This window comes from Cygnus atratus, chromosome Z, assembly GCF_013377495.2.
Source record: "Cygnus atratus isolate AKBS03 ecotype Queensland, Australia chromosome Z, CAtr_DNAZoo_HiC_assembly, whole genome shotgun sequence".
Classification (NCBI taxonomy): Eukaryota; Metazoa; Chordata; class Aves; order Anseriformes; family Anatidae; genus Cygnus; species Cygnus atratus.
Genome location: NC_066396.1, coordinates 64,675,494 through 64,692,477, shown reverse-complemented (window position 1 = coordinate 64,692,477; position 16,984 = coordinate 64,675,494). Strand labels below are relative to the sequence as shown.

General features: G+C 38.0%; 1 protein-coding gene across 2 annotated transcripts in view; it reads left to right on the top strand.

Annotated features, from left to right (window-relative positions):
* The window catches only part of SNX24 (sorting nexin 24), a 94,637-nt gene that overhangs the window by 50,606 nt on the left and 27,047 nt on the right, over nucleotides 1–16,984 (top strand). For both annotated transcript variants that reach the window (XM_035567019.2, XM_035567018.2), the window contains exon 3: nucleotides 4,520–4,624. In XM_035567019.2, coding sequence (XP_035422912.1) covers nucleotides 4,520–4,624 — 105 coding nt within the window. The remainder of the gene's footprint in view (nucleotides 1–4,519; nucleotides 4,625–16,984) is intronic.

The window sequence follows — 16,984 nt, the reverse complement described above, 5'->3', positions numbered from 1 at the left end:
TATAGCGCTCAGTGGCAATGGAGTAAGTGGCAACTTTATATGGTGTGTGGATGCAAGCCAATTTGAGGCCACAAAAAGAAACTATTGAACCATTTGTGTGTTGGCCCTCAAAAGTCTGAAGAGCAAGAATATATTTGGCTTTACTGCACAAGTAATTGGTATGTGCTAGTATTTCTTTGCTTCTTGCCCCAGTTGTGGTGATTGGCTGCAACTTTTTAATATGCATTTTCTTGTTTATAGTTTTTATTGAGGTGTCTGACACATATTTTCTCCCTTGTGTTCCCATTCAATATGATACTACGTGAGCAACAGTGGCAGAATCAGTAGTACAACTCACTGTGCTACCACCAAGTCCTGCAGTATGTGTGCTTTACTTTATGCAAGAATAATCCTACAACTGAAAGTAAAACAGTATAGATTGAGTAGAGATTGCATGACTAATTAAGCTAGGAAACATTAAGAGGGGAAAAACAGGACTTATTTGCTTAAAATGCATCTACCCAAGTAGACTGTGTCCAGTAGTTGATGTCTAATTCCACTGTAATTTCTGGAGTTGCACAGTTTATTTTCAGTTTGTCTCTTGGTTTACTCGTACATTTCCCCTCATTGCTCTACACAGATGTCTTGAATGACTTACTCTCTTGAATGAGTCTTACTCTCAGCTTTGTCTCCTTGCACACCAATTCCTCTGCAGCAACTTGCTTTGTAGAGAATTATCCTTAGAACACCAGAAAACCCACACATGATAGTCCTTTTCTCTCTATCCAAATATAGCAGCAAAATAAACACACCTGTAAAACAGGTATATAGACAAGACACTTTGCACCACCTTTCAGTTTGTTACATCCTACTCCTCATCTACTTGCTGTCTGTATAAATTACTCTGCAAACTTGATAGTGACTTTCATATTTTTTTCCTGTACAGATGCAAAGCACCCGGCGTATTTTGGCACAACATACCTCTTTTCTTAAATATTTATATTTATATGCATATATATTTTTTTTCAGTTGTGTTTAAATTTGTCATAAACAGAGTAGTTGAGCAGCTCCTGCTATGAGCCTGCTTCAGTGCTTTCGGTATTGCAGAAATCCTGGAGAAAGTGTTCTCTAGCAATACGTTACATGGATGTAACATCACCCTTTCTTCCTGTCTATTTTGTGCTAGAAAAAGCAGAAAATCTCAGAACTCTTAAGAAAGTACACTTATGTTTTCTTCAGTTGTGTGGGGTGTGTATTTGAAAAGGTTTTATAAAGAAGAGTATTTTGAACTTGTATCTCATTCTTTGTGAACGGTTTGTTTGCATCCCATGACTACTTACACACACATCGAGTTACCAGTTTGCTTTCAGCATACAAATAGCATTTTATTTTTGGTTCTTTTCATCCCCTTTAATTTAAAGGCAAGTTCCACTCTAAACTGCTGTAAGCGCACGACAATTGGAAAGGTATCTTCAAATGTACTGCATATGCAAGGTGCCCTTAGTGCTGGAGATGTCTGTAGTGAGCAGTAGAAATAGCAGTAGAAATAAAGCTCCTGTTGAGAACAACCAGGGTAGAAAATGGGAATAGGTGCTTAAGGGGGGAGATTCACATCCTGAGAAGGACATGCTGCACTAGAATCATGAGGAGGAAGGACTCCTTTGCTTCACAAGATAAGTCATTCATTCAGCAAAATACCAATTAATGTTTTGATTCTGTTATTACTATTAATAATATTTTTATTTTATCTATTTTATTATTATTATTATTATTTATATTATTTATTTTATTTTATTTTATTTTATATTTTGTAAAAATAGTGAAGCCCTGCTTCCTCTGCAATCTGGCTGTAATGGAAAAAATTATGAAAATATAAAAAAAATGCAAAATTATAAAAAAATTAAAATCTTTTCAAGCCTGCTGTGATACACCAGGAGTACAAATTATTTCTTTGATGGGAAACTTGAACTACTTTTGGCTTTTTTGAAATCGTTTGCATTGACCATTATAATTTGACCAGAGTATGAATGACAAGCTAGGCCTTTCAGGCTACTCACCATTCACATTAAAGAATTGACTTCAAGTCTGAACAAACGTTTTGTTATTTTTGTATCGAGAGATTTTTAGAAAGAATTAAAATCTTTCTGCCCATATAACATTAAAAATACAACTATATTCTCATATTTATTCCCTATTTCCTTTTTATGCTCTTTTTTCTTAAAATCCTTGCTAGTTCTTTTTTAGTATGAAAATGTTAGGAATTGACAATGTTACAACTACTGCAGTGAAATCTGCAAAAATCTTAAGTTCTATGCATCCACTTTTGCAAATTGTTTATAATTCTAGAATAGTTATGACTTTTCATACTTGGACAAATAATTCTTTAATTGATTAGCTGAGACATCTTTTAGTCTTGAGGTAAATTGGGACTACAGTATGTGAAATCAGCACAAGGCCAGTGTTGTGAACAGGAAGGTATTACAGACACTAATTGTCCTCAGATAAATATTACTTTTGTAGGGGTCAGGTCTGAAGCAACATAACTAATATATAGGCAGATGTGCTTAATATTCTTTGTCATAGTAATCATTATTTGTTACAATATGTTAATGGATTATTCTAAGCATAACAGAGTGGGCTTATCATTTATCCTTTGTACATCTGTATAGCATGTACTTTATACCTACGCAGTGTACCCGTGCTTTCACATTTTAGCAATTGTTTATTGGATGCTGTATGTAACACGAGCACAGAGCACAAATGGATTGTTAATCACTAGCTGAGATTAGACACAGATTAGAGTAGCTGAGATGAACCAGCCACAGTGTGTTTATCTTGTAAGCATCTAAGCTTTAGTGGAATCTTGTACTGTTTCCTATTTGTCTCTCCTCATCTGGAGCGTTCTCCTCATTTTTTACTCATCTGCAAGTGCTATCAGTTTGCCCCAGCTGTGATCATGGCTTCTTCAACACTCTTGAACAATTTAGAGGAAAAAATCAGGTTTTATATTTTGCCTTTAAGATCAGTCAGTAAAAGTACATGGGTTTGGGCAGGGTTTCTTTTTCATTTCATGTTTAATTGTAATCTAGCACTGTTAAGAAACCAGGAAGTTGCAGAATGTTTCCAGAGCAATTGAGGTTTCTGTGCTGGAGCTTCGTTACTTGTGATTGTAGGGATGTTGATATGTTGGCACTGCTTTTTCCTATAGTGACATCTCAGCAAGCTCAAAGATGAAATGTAAATTTTCAGTCTCCCATGGGTATGCATGTCAAAGTCAATTTTGAGTTTCTTTCCTTGCATTCCTTGCCTCAGATTTACTCAGAGGCAATATCCAACAGAAAGAATGTCTAATGTCACCTTCTATTAAAATGCAGTGGCGCCTATTGCAGTTATTGGTTTTGGTCTGTAGTTTTGAAGAAAATGTTAATATTGGTTGGTTTTGAAAAAAAAAACAAAACACATTGCTCCAGAAAGACAATTCTTAGTGCTATCAGAATAGATTATTCGTGTCTATCTGTATGCACTTGTGTATGCATACAGACAGACATGTGTATGTATATATCTATAAAAGATTTCCTATGGGAATCTTCAGAGGAACAGTTATGGAGCTCTCTTGAAAATCTGTTCAGTGGCAGTTTTGCCGTTTCTTTGTATAAGCTATTAAACAGCTGTCAATCAGTTTGTACAATTTGAGGGCACAGATAATTTGCTGTCTTGATTCCAGAAAAATGGTTCTCTGCTCCTTTTCCTTCTCCCACCTGTTCATAAATGCCTAAATCTGGAGTTAGAAATTATTGTGGTGTTTTGTCACCATACATAGCAAAGCAAACCTGTGTATGTTGCAGTGATGTTATAAGATGTCATGCCAGGTTAACTAATGGGGAAACGAAGCATAAGAGAGGCTTATGTTGTGTCTCCTGATGTCTTTCCTTGTGTCTCTGCTGTTGTGTGGGGCTAACGTTGGGTGTTTAAGGCTGAGCTGCGTACTGAGTCCATCTCTTGGGTGCTTTAGAAGCTGCTACCTCCTCAGTTGTAACTGCAGTGGGGCTGTGAGCTAGGTTAACCCCTTGCTCCATGGTTTCTGGACCTCTTGCACAGTTTCCTGAGGCTCAGATTTGTCAGTCAGTCATTGGGAGTTTGAGATTGCCACTGCTATGCTTTAGTTATCATTGAGCCCCCTCTTGTACACTGCTCAGCTGACTGGCTGGGGTATGTAATCAAGGGTGACACGGATCCTCATTTCATGTAGTTGCTGCTCTTTTGTTGTGCTAGTTAGTGCTTTATTAGTGACAAAAAATTGATAGGGTTTCTGTTCACTGAGAAGGGCTTGGAATAGAGATTTTTACCATGCAGCCTATAGGTGTGAAGAGTTTTTAAAAAGTCAATTGTTATTTCAGTGAGTTGATGATGAGACAGTTGTCATGCTACTTTCCTTTGTTTATGGTTATTTTACCTGTACTCTCTCATCTCTAACATAAATGTGTGTACTTTAAAGGGTCACTATTATCCTTCCTTTTTGTCTGAATTTCTTTTTGTTCAGCTCAAGAAGTTCATAAGGACTCCAGAGATCCCTTCAAAGCATGTGAGGAACTGGGTCCCAAAGGTCCTGGAGCAGAGGCGGCAAGGCTTAGAGTTGTACTTGCAGGTAAGTCTTCTCTCATTGGTGTGAAAGTAAAAGCAGCATACCTTTTCAGAGTGGTAGTATCCAAAACTTTTGTAGACACTGCAGGCACGAAGTGGGCTGTTTTACTGACAGGCAATTTTAAATGTGGGAAATGAGTTGCATCCTTACTAGCAGTGATGATTTCTGTTCAGTTAGCATGACTAGCAGCTGGAAATCCGGACTGTTTGCATTTTGTTTCTTATTCTGACATAGGCTTCTGACTGACTTTGGGTAACCTACTAGTACTACATTTTCCTGTGCATAAAATAATAATCATTCTTTACAAAGTTGTTTTTGTTGTACCAATGAAAAATAGTATGGAAGAGAAAAAAAAAAAAGAGGCTTTATTTAACCAACCTCTGCTTAGATGGACTAGGGAAGAAGCAGCTCATCAAATTTATATTATCTACTGTACATGCATATATCTGAATTGTTCATCTAGTTGAAATAGGCACGTCATCTCATATTCATTTCACTCTGGGCAGTTGATTCAGAGACCTAGTTTATACCTACTTGGGCATAGATTTTGCTACATACTGTAAAGAGAGTCTTGAGGAATGATTTGGACGTACAGACATCTAAATATATGGGTGATAAATCTTGTGCTTTTTAAATAGATGGAATTTCTACTCTCACCATGATTGCTTCAAAGGTTATTCTCTTTTAAGTTGAAAATGCCCAATGGTGTAATTCCACAGCCATTTCTATGGTGACAAAACCAGATTAAGTTGTTCCTCAACATGTCGTCCCAGTTCACTGCACCTTCAGCTCTTTTATTAAAGGTGACCATAGAAATAATCTGAGTGAAAAGATAACATTTCTGGGAGGATGGCAAGAGTGACATATTCTATTTTTACTCAGATAATTTCAGAGATCTGATTTATGTCATCATCCTCAGTTGCACTGGCACAACTGGAAGAGTGGTGGACTGCAACATAATGTACAGTGAGCTGCCATCAAAGAAAATGGACATTAACCTGCACTGCTCAGGAACGTGCCTGATTTTCAGGAAGGTTTGTAAGAGAAAACTCCTTAAGGAGGAGGAAATAATTACGGTGTGATGCAAGAGAGTATTAATTCTGACATTACACTTTTAAAAACAAGTTTGGAAAGGAGGAAGATACAACTTAAATTTTATTCTGAGATGTAGGAAGAGTTTCAGGCAACATAGTTTATTTTTATTTTTTAATTTAAGTATTTAGTTATTAATTGCTAAATTGAAACATATAATCCCTTTTTTCTTACTGCTCCACGTGATTTATAGTACCATCGGCATCTAAAAATTAATTTTAATTAATCTGCATCTAAAATTTATTGTTGTGGGTGAGAAAACATTGCTGTTGGAGAGAGTTTAATTTTGAAAAAGAAAAGGGTCTTTCTGTTTTTGGTGGCTATCAGCACAGCTTGCGCAATCATCAGTTTGTTTTTCTTTTGTGGATATTTGCTATGACTTGCTTTTTTTATTATTTTCATGAAGCTGTCTTTTGTAGAACACCACTGCTAAGGCACATGTACCCATTCCTGTTATGAAGTTGATTTTGTTAAAAAGATACAGGGGTAAATTGCTTAGCACTTCTAATTGCTGATAAACTTTAGAAGAACATCTCCCTCTACTGGAAGAGTTAGTCAACTTTTGCTCTTCTACATTCTTGTACATTTAATTGACTTTTCCCCTCATCTGTTGCTAGTGGCTATCATAAGAACACACAGGGTAAGGTTGAAGTGGACAGCTGATGAAAACAAGGCCAACCATATTAATGTGCATACCAAATTAAAATAATTAATAATAAATAGTTTAATTAATTAAAATCATTAAAAATAATTAAAATAATGAATCTATGATTGAAATCTGGATAAAAATGAGGTGAAATTTGACTATTTGAAATGGTCTGTATCAACTAGTAAAGAAAGCAAGGAATTTCGTTGTCTGAGGTTGAAAATTTACACTCTTACTTCTTTGTGATCTTTTGTATTGGGTTTACATGGCAAAGTTTTGGTGGCAGGAGGGTTTGCAGGGGTGACCTCTGTGAGCAGAGCCCAGCAGCTGCCCCATGTCAGAGCAGAGCCAGCTCCAGCTGCTCCAAAAGGGACCTGCTGCTGGCCAGAGCTGAGCCAGTGAGCGATGCTGGGTGGGCCTCTGAGAGAGCTGGGTTAAGGGAGGGAAAAAACAAAAACTGCTGTACAGCTGGGAGAGGGAGAGGAGTGAGAAGCAGCCCTGCAGCCCCCAAGGTAAGTGCAGCAGGAGGGCAGGAGGTGCTCCAGGCACACAGCAGCAGTTCCCCTGTGGCCTGTGGAGAGGCCCCTGGTGGGTCAGGCTGTCCCCTGCAGCCCATGGGTCCCACATGGTGCAGATCTCCATGCTGCAGCCCGTGGAGGAGCCCCCGGTGGAGCAGGTGGATGTGGCCTGGAGGAGGCTGCGGCCCATGGAGAGCCCCCCCAGGAGCAGGCCCTGGGCCGGAGCAGCAGCCTGTGGAGAGGAGCCCACGCAGGTGCAGGGGATCTGGGGGGAGCTGCCGCCCACCCGTGGGGGACCCGTGCTGGAGCAGTTTGCTCCTGAGGAATGGATGAATGGATGGACCCTGTACGGAGCCATGTGGGAGCAGTTCTTGAAGAGCTGCTGCCTGTGGGCAGCCCCCACAGGCTCAGTTTGGGAAGGACGGCATCCCGTGGGAGGGACCCCACGTGGAGCAATGGCAGAGAGTGACCATGAAGGAGCGGCGGAGACGAAGCGTCAGGGACTGACTGCAGCTCCCATTCCCCATTCCTCTGTGCCAGGCAGGGGGAGGACATAGAGAAGTGTTTGAAGGTGGGAAGGTGTTTTTAGTTCTCACTGCTCTAGTCCTTTATTAATTGGCAATAAATTACATTAATCTTCCTTACCTTGAGTCTGTTTTGCCTGTGATGGTAATTGGTTAGTTATCTCCCTGTCCTTATCTCAACCCATGAGCTTTTTCTGTTATATTTTCTCCCCCTGTCCATCTGAATAAGGGTGGTGAGAGAGTGGCCTGGTGGTGCTTAGCTACCTAACAGTATTAAACCACCACATCTTTCCGTGATGAAACCTCCATTTTAAATCCTTTCAGTGTATACTGGTTTTTTTCTTGGAGTAGATGGACAGAAGAGCAGTAGATTTTTGTGAAGAATAGCAACATCATGAATAAACCAAATATTATTAGATTGTGATGTCCAAATGTTTATTTTCTTAAATTTAACAACATCCATTGTCAGCTAATACTCATTAACTGTCTTGTTTTCTTTGGTTTTGAAAGCTAGGTGAGGATTTGCACTTATTATAATGGTCTGATTTTCATGGAGTCCTGAAAGATTGATTTATGTCAATTATTTTAAGTGGCTTTCATATTCTACAAGCTTGCCTGGAATTTACAACTTTTTTCTTTTTAGTACTATGGAACAACTGACTGGTAAATACTATTGTATTTATTCAAGAGTATGTATAGTAATTCAGCAATATGCATAATAATAATTCAAAGCCCTCGTGAATGCTGAGAACAATCAACTGACTGACAAGTGAAAGGAAGGATTATATTTAATCTGTTAATGAGGAAACAGATGCAAAGATAAGTGAATGGCCCTAAGTGAAGTGAACATGGCCCTAAACATTCAAGCAAATGAGTACGAAGCAATAAGCAAGTGCTCCTCTGCTGATCCGTGATAACCGTCGGTGTGCACGAGTTTAGCCTACAGCACACAAGATTTACGTTGAGCTGGTTTCGTCTTTGCTAAAATAGAAAGTGCATGTTACTGACAGTGAAAGAGGATTAAACCAACTCTAACTAGCTTGTGCTGGTTATCAGCTAAGGACATTCTCACAGTTACCACAAATCAGTTAGTGTGTGATATAAATTCTGACTTGACAGTAAATTATATAGGCATCTGAGCTTGTAGCTTGCAATACAGCAGAGATTAGAATCCAGTTGTTTAAATTTAAAAATTATAAAAAAAATAATTGGATTACATTATTGCTGACAAAAATCTCTCTGAAAGTACTGTTAGATTGCACAAAGATTTGCACTTAGCTAAATGCAGACGTTAATATGTCTTCTCTTGAGACATTTCCTGAAGAGTTTGATATTGAGAAAAGATAGAACATAAATTTCATGTAGCTGGTTATGTAGTCTCTAATTTGAGAGGGGCAGCCAATTGGACTTTCATTAAAAGTCCGTGACTGCTGATAGTTTGAAGAAGTGCTTGCTTGAATGTACCAGTAGTTAAAGGTAAGTGTTGAAGATAATAGGACAGACTGCTAATTGGCATTGTAGCTTCTGGGTGGTTTTATTTTTTATTTTTTATTTTTCATCTGCTCCATAACCTTGGAGTGACCACTTATCACAAAGCAATACAGAAATATGTTATGCTTTGATAGTGTATTTAAAGGAAATACAGACTGCTTGAAATGTTCCCTCTTGCACACCATTGTTTGTGTATGAGTTCAGTAAGTCATCTTTTGGATGGGCCAACTGCACCAGTAGTTGGGTTTTTATTTTGGAGACATTGAAGACATTGTTGAGATTCCTAAGGGCAGCACCTAGGGACCTTATCTAATTGGATATTGAAGCAACTGCAGCTGTGTTGTCAATCTGATCGGTATTTGTTACAATTAGATTTTGTATGATGTACTCTGGGAGGAGCAGTTTTTATGGAGCTTATTTCCAGTAAATTGGTAATGGGGAAGAATTTGATCTAACCACCTGCCCTCTACTGATTTGGAGTTAGGTCATATCCTTGTCCCAGTAAGCTGACACTGGATGTTATTGCCATCCAGTCTCTCTGCCCTAGGGACTTGCCCTTTGACACACCTTCCTTTTAAAGTTCAATGGAATAGATATTTTCTAACCCCCTTGGGCAGAAGAAATCTCATCATTTGCTGATATCATCAGCCCAACAAGATAACAGACATTGTTAACAGAATTCACTGTGAAGTGGTACCCACACCTCAACATGAGAATATGTAGCTAGTAGTCTTCACTGAAATGATTTGGTGATGGAGATTTTGAAGAAGACCCATATTTGTGATGTGCTTGAGGATACTAACTTGGGGTCTAGGTGACCTGAGGAGATTCTTCTTGTGACTGACAGGAACCTACTATAAAACTGAAGGCTGTAAACCTTCTGAACTAGTCTGTATGTATGTACAGTCTGTATGTACATACATTTCTAACCAGAGATAGTACATAGAGCTAATATTTCTCTCTCAGTTGAGGTCAAGAAAACGTACTTGCCTTTTATTTACTCTTGAACTTCATAAGAAGAGAACCATCCTGATTCCTGGAGATAAGATTGGTTAAAGTGCTGCTTGGCTGTGAGACTTGAAGACTTGATGAACTTCAACATTCCAGAGTTTCAGAAGTCCAAATCTGCAAAATGAATTATGGAGTTTATGAAACTGGACTAGAGATTTGTTTTCCATTTAAGGAAATAATCTGGAGATCTGAGAAGCGCTTTGACCTATATTTCAGTATTCTTCAAAATGCAGTTCTCTTAAAAATATTTTAACTACCAATCCTTCCTGAAGAAGATAAATAAAACTGAATCTGTTACGATTTTGCTTTTCAAAAGTAGAACACAATCCTATCCTCCTTAACTGTCTTAGCTTACAGCAGGGTGGAGCTAGGAAAACTGTGGCTATAGTGACGAATAATGTCCAATTGCTTTATGTGTAAGTTCATCAGAAATATAAAGGAGAAAATCACTCATTATTATATTGCATTTTTTACTCTGTTTTGGGGAACAGTTCAATAGCATATGCAAAAATGAAGATAAATGAGATATTTCTGAGGTGGATGACTGCAGAAAAAAAATCTACCTTATGGAGTATTTTTCCTAAAATGTCATTTCTTCATGGGCCATGATGCTTTTCTTTAATTACTTCAGTAAGTATTGTTACTAAATTCATTGTGGTAAAGTTAAAATAAATAAACTATAAATAAAGTCTTCTCTAGCTGGACAATGGGTATGAAAGATTTATAATTTTCAAAATATTAAATAACCTCCTCTAGCCCCAGGGGAAAAACAAAAACAAAAACAAAATCTCTGACTTTAGTCACCAATCTCAATTGTTCATATTCTGAAGCTGTTGAGATATCCTCAGTTATGTTGATCTAGTTCTGTGCTGTTGCTTCATAAAAGTTTTAGATTCAGTTAAAAGAAATTAAAGTATTGAAAAGACCTTTTTGATGATTTGGAAACTGTTGCAGTGTTGCTCATCTAATACAGTGTTTCATAATGTAAGTAAGGTTCAGCTTTCTCAGTCTTTGCTCCTTTTCACTATCATGCTGAGGAGTTAGATGATTTGATCTTTCAGTGTTGGAGAAATGGAGTTTTACATCACCTTGTGGGGAGTTTCATTAGTTTCTCACTGCTTAATTGATTCAATTTCTGTTGGCCTCTTGTTGGTCTAACAAGGAGGAATGTGAACCCCATCACTTATAATCTTGTCCATCCTCAAGAAGATTGGAGAGGTCTCTTCTCTAAGAAAAGTCGTCTAGACTCTTGACGCCAGTCTGCAAGTGCTACACAGCGTACTTTGGCTAGAATTTTGCCTTTTAATAGCTAAATAACACTTCTCTGTAACTATAGCTGAAATACTGCTTCAGAGCTGTCTTGGTTGGAGGAGGGTCAGAAGATGTGTGAAAGTGAGGAACACAAGCTTTTAATGATGCACAGGACTTTTCACTCGTTTCTCTTCATAAAGTGGAGGAAAAAATGTCTTACAGTAGTACATAAAAATCAGCCTGAGCTCTGCTAGGCAGAATAAAAGCTAGGTTGTCGTATGAAGAAAGCGGGTCTTGGTTTGTGGATTACTTGAAACTGACATAGAAAACTAGAATCAGAAGCATTCTGTAAGTGTTTAATAACTGAAACAGTTCTTGACTTTGCATTATCAGTATTAAAGAAGAAAGAAAGGTAATGTCTGTAGACGTAGATGGCTTTGAACCTGTGCTGTTGGAGCTTTTTAGAAATACTGAGATCTCTGTATGTGGTATGTGCACTTCTATGAGACATTCTGTTGCTTTTGCCCAATGAAAATAAATCACTGGCTACTAATTAATTCTGTAAGGGTAATGGCAGAAGGATCATTGAACTACTCAATGATCATTCAGCTATTCAAATTTTAACTCTGTATACTTCGTTTATGGCATTTATCTATTCTGTCAATGTTAATATTCATGATAATTGTCCTTCTTTTGTATTCTCAGAAATGTGCTCTGTATCAAGAGTTAAGTTATTGCTGAATACCTGTGTGTTGTTACCAAAGTGTATGCTGAATGCCAAAAGTCTAAACTGTTTCAAGGGAACACTGGAAAAGCTCACAGAAGAGTTCACGTTTGCATAGAAAGTCTGTAGAAATAACTTCTGAGGCTGCTGAAGTATCGAAGGAAACATTTCATGTGTTAGTCCTGGTCATTTATACTCTTTCTTGATACCCACTTATCACAGCCGTTTTTGGAAACAGGATGCAGCGCTAAATGGACCTTTGGTAACACATTATTTTTCAGCTTGCTATTGAATTTGATGAAACATCACTGTGTTTTCATGAATTAAACCCTGCCTGTATCACGAACACTATTCTTAAAAGAAAGAAATGTTGAATCATATGGTTGGTAAGATATGGTTGAATCATACTGATATAATGAAGAGGAAAAGAGTAATGCCTTTTGGGATTAAATGATTTACTTTACACATGTGAGGTAATTGGCTTTGTATTTAAAAGCTGAACTCATGAAACTCATGAAAAGTGAACTCACCGAAAGAAATTTTAAACATTAAAGCTTCCGTGCAAAATGTGGGCCAAATTTTGTTCTTCTCCACCTTATTCTGTGCGTGCCTTACCTGTGGGCCTTTTCTCTCTAGACTTCTCTTTAACCATTCACCATATCTGAGAGCAAGAGCTGCATAGAATTCACTTTGACTTCCTTGTGTCATTCATTAGCCACCACAAAGCTTTCTGTACTTCCCTTTGACCTTTGTACACGTTCTCTGTTGGGATCTATTTCTAACTAATTTAACAGCAAATTGGCTTATTTGCAGAAAAATAAAAATAAAAAATCCTATCAAGTCTAGAACAGATACTTATCTTCCTGATTGCTGTTTCCGGAAAGCAGTGTTATTTTAAAAGCAGATGAATACACCGGGATGAAAGAATCTAGTTTTAGAAAGTTGCAAGTAGAAGTTGGAAACAATGAAATAAGATTTAACTGATGTCCTGCTGCAGAGGCTGTTGAATCACCCCCATCCATTAATCACATTGAAAATTCTCTCCATTATGCAAAATTAATCAGTGTCGTGCTTCTCTAATGCCATTTAGTCTGCAGTAATCAAGGTTGAACTCTACCTGTAAGGAGCTATAAAAGCAATGGTATAAAGTATAAAAAGGCAAAATGTTTCTTTGTCCTTATTAAAGATTGTGAGCAGAGTGTTAAATAATATTAATGGCTGGGATTGTCAGTACTTAACAGTACTTTCCTAGTACAAGTGATTTTATTGATCGATACAGTCTCAATGTAACAGGGCAGATTATTCTACTGATTTTATCGAAACCTTAACTAAGTTTGTTAGTGTACCACATATCTTTAAATAGATCTAGATGATGATGTAGATTAAGAAAAGCAGACCACCATCCATCTTTTTTTGATCGGTTAATAACTTAAATCCATCATTGCTAAGACCAGCTCTTTTAAGATTCTGTTGTGCATACATGTTTTTTTGGTGGTATGGATACTTAGCTGGTTTTAGATGGCTGTGGGTTTTAAGGAAGTGTGCTTGACATGCATAGTTGCATATTGGCTAAGAAGAGGTGTAAAATAAGAGGAAAGCAAAATAATTTTGCAGATAATTTAAAGGTGAGCTTTTTAATAACACTTTCTGCTTGCAAATGTGTTTCCTACAGAAATGTTCCAAGCTTTTTCAAACATGCTTGGGAAAATTACCTGATTTATGTTTTAAAAGTACATATTTTTTCCTTCCGTAATCTGTATTTGTTTGTTGTTGATGGTGCAGTGGGTGTTTTTTTTTTTCTGTCTAGAACTCTGCTGCATGAATTTATCTCTCATTTTGCTCTTACATGTCGGAGCTGATCAAAGTAAATTTTACTCAGTTAAAAGCAAAATTTATATTAGAAGTCATGACAGGTTTAGAAACCATGTCTAAATGTTCATTCTCTTTTCACTGTGCTGTATATTATCATGCTATAGTATCACTATAACCCAAATTAAGATGAACATCAAATTGTAGTTATTGCATATTATACATAGAGTGAGAAATGGTCTCTATCATGGCCCAAACAGACCTCATGAGAACTGAAAGAGCTGCCCAGACCTTCAGTTTCAGGGAGGGAACTCCAGAATCTGGAAGTCCCCCTAGGGCCTGAAGGCAGAGGTGAGTGTTGTGGGTGCAAGCGTGCCCAGATGGACAAACTTTTTGAGCAATTTGCAGGAGGAGCTCAGCAGCCAGCATAGGATCCAGGAACTGGAGTGAGAGATTGAAGGATGGTATTGGGAACTGGCATGGGCTAAGCAACAGCCCTGCCTTAAGTCCTTGCATGGGGAAGGTAAGCTGGCTTCCAACCCTCATCTGATGGACTTGACTGACAAGACAAGGGAGACTGAACCCTTGTCTCTGCTTGGAGCAGAAGGAGGAGTGTTCCCCATGCACTCAAAAGTGCCCCTAAACAACAGATATGGTGCTCTGGGGCTGGAACAGGGAGAGTGTGTGAGTAATCATCAAGACCCAGGAAACGACAACCATACAAAGTTGGTCCAACCAACCACCTGGGCTAGAACCAGTGCCACCAGAAAAGCACAAAGGTTGTTAGTAATTGGCAATTTCTCAATGAGAGGCACTGAGGCTCCCATTTGCCATCCAGACAATCTCTCTAGAGAAGTTTGGCTGCCAGAGGCACCACATTCACAATATCACAAAGAGTCTACTGAGCCTGGTAAAGACGGAGGATTAACTCCCGTTCCTACTCTTTCATGTAGGGTCAAGTGAGGCTGCAACAAGGAGATGCTGAAATATCAAAAGGGTCTTTATGTCCCGCAAAAAGATGTGTGCTTAATCAAGAACTTCCAAATTTTTATCTAACATTGTTTGTATCTGGTGAAGGGACTGGAAAACAAGACATATGAAGAGCAGCTGAGAGAACAGGGGTTGGATAGTCTTGAGTAAAAGAGGCTGAGGTGAGACCTTATGGCTCTCTACAGCTACCTGAAGGAAGGCTGCAGTGAGGAGGGTGTCAGTCTCTTTTCTCAGGTGAGAAGTGATAGGGCACAAGGAAACATCCCCAGGTTGTGCCAGGGGAGGTTTTGATTGGTCATCAGGAAGAATTTCTTCATGGAAAGGGCGGTTAGGCACTGGAGCAGGCTGCACAGGGAAGTGGTGGAGTTGCCATCCCTGGAAGCGTTTGAGAGATGCGTGGGTGTGACACGTAGGGACATGGTTTAGAGGTGGATTTGGTCATGTTAGGTGATGGTTGGACTTACGGGTCTTTTCCAACCAAAATCATTCAATGATTCTACGATTCAGTGTAGACCACTCTGAAGGAAAAACAAACATACACACCTATAGAACTAACTGCAGGGTTTTACTGGAAATATACTGAATTAAGTGGGCAGTAGTTCTTGAGCTTCTGTTTTAAGGATATTGTATAGAAAGAGCATAGGCACAAAAAAAAAATTAAAAAAAATCTTTGCAAGAAGGGCACGAAAACAAGAGATAGGAACTGGTCTGACAGAAGTGAGCAGAGGAAGACACAACTAGAATTCCTCAGTTAGGTTGTGGGACGGTAATCAGTGAGCGTTCTGATTTGTTCCTGCAGTAAAATGCACTCTCCTACCTCAGATAAAATTCTGTTTTATGTGTTGTCGTTTCATGTCTTTTATAGTATCTTGCATATCTCCTTTGAAGGACATGTTGAAGGATTTCAGAGTGAGCTAAGGGGGACAAGGGGTAGCCTGGTAGAATAACAAATGCCTGTTATCTTCTTCTAACACTATCTTCACGCACGTCAGCATTGCTTGCCTTTATTTTTTCTTCTCACCAGCTCATTATCTCTGTAATCAGAATATAATATGGATTTAGTTAAGAGTAAAAAAGCTCATTTTATTGAAGCTGTTGACTGTAGAATATCTTGACTGAAACAGACTTGAATTTAAGTGCATGTACAAATAAATCTGCATTATGAAATAATGCTAGATTTATAATTCTGTTACAGATTTTTCCCATTGACATTAATGCCAGAAACTTTCATAGAACTTCTAGTTGTGATAAATACTATGAATTCTACATTAAAAAAAAAATCAAAAATATTGATATGAAATTGAGGTTTGCAATGCAGTTTCTTTTTTAAAATTGTTCATAACTATTGTTATTATATTTATCTATTGTTATTGTCTTTATCTAATATACTTTTTCTTCTGGAGGTGAAAAAGTTTACAGAAACAAAGTGTGGAGTAGAAGTAGAACCTTAATTTCATTAGGCACGTTGTAACTGGTGAAGATTAATGCATATATCTCTTGCTAATTCTTTTCAATTACTCAGTTCATATAAATTCCCAAACCTTGTTAATTATTCTGAAGTCAAGTGGTAATTTTTAACAGTATTTCCACAGCAAGGGAATTTTCCTGGTGTAACCTTGCCCTCTGGTAGAAACTCTCAGCAGATTAGGCATTCTGACTCTAGTCCATTCATTTTCAGCACAAGCCTAATTGCTGCCGACTGCCTGCCACAGGTACCCTGGTTATCGTACATTTAAGGGATGCAGGTTCTTCTGAGAACAAATAAGAAAAGATTAATTGTTTGTTTTGTTTCATCCCAAGAGAAATGTGGGAGCTTAATCAAGAAAAATAATTTCTTCTGTTGATTTGGCTTATTTGTGGAAAGGAGTAATTGTATAGAGGCAGGCATAGAGCTATGCATTTTGAAAGAAATGTTGCCGTTTACCTACATGGGAAGCAAAGATACAGCAAAATGAATGTAACACAGCATTGGAATTGATGGGGATGGTTCACATTTCTCATAGTAAGTAATTTGGCTGCTGGGCTTTTATTTGAACCAATATTGCTAGGTGGTATTGTCATTTGTTTTGTCTGCTTCTTTGGAAATCTAATCAAGGAGACAATAGTAGGGGGAAAAACGCTTTTCCAAATTGTCCTTAATTGCTAGAGCACAAAGTGAACTAAACAGTCTGGTATTTCCAATTAAAGAACTTGTTTCCAGCAAGGACCATTAAATCTATCTTTCCCAATCTGATAAATAAGCTATCAAAGAGTGGAACAGATTAATTGAGAGCAATTAGTTCAAAGCTCAGTATAAAAGTCAGAGTA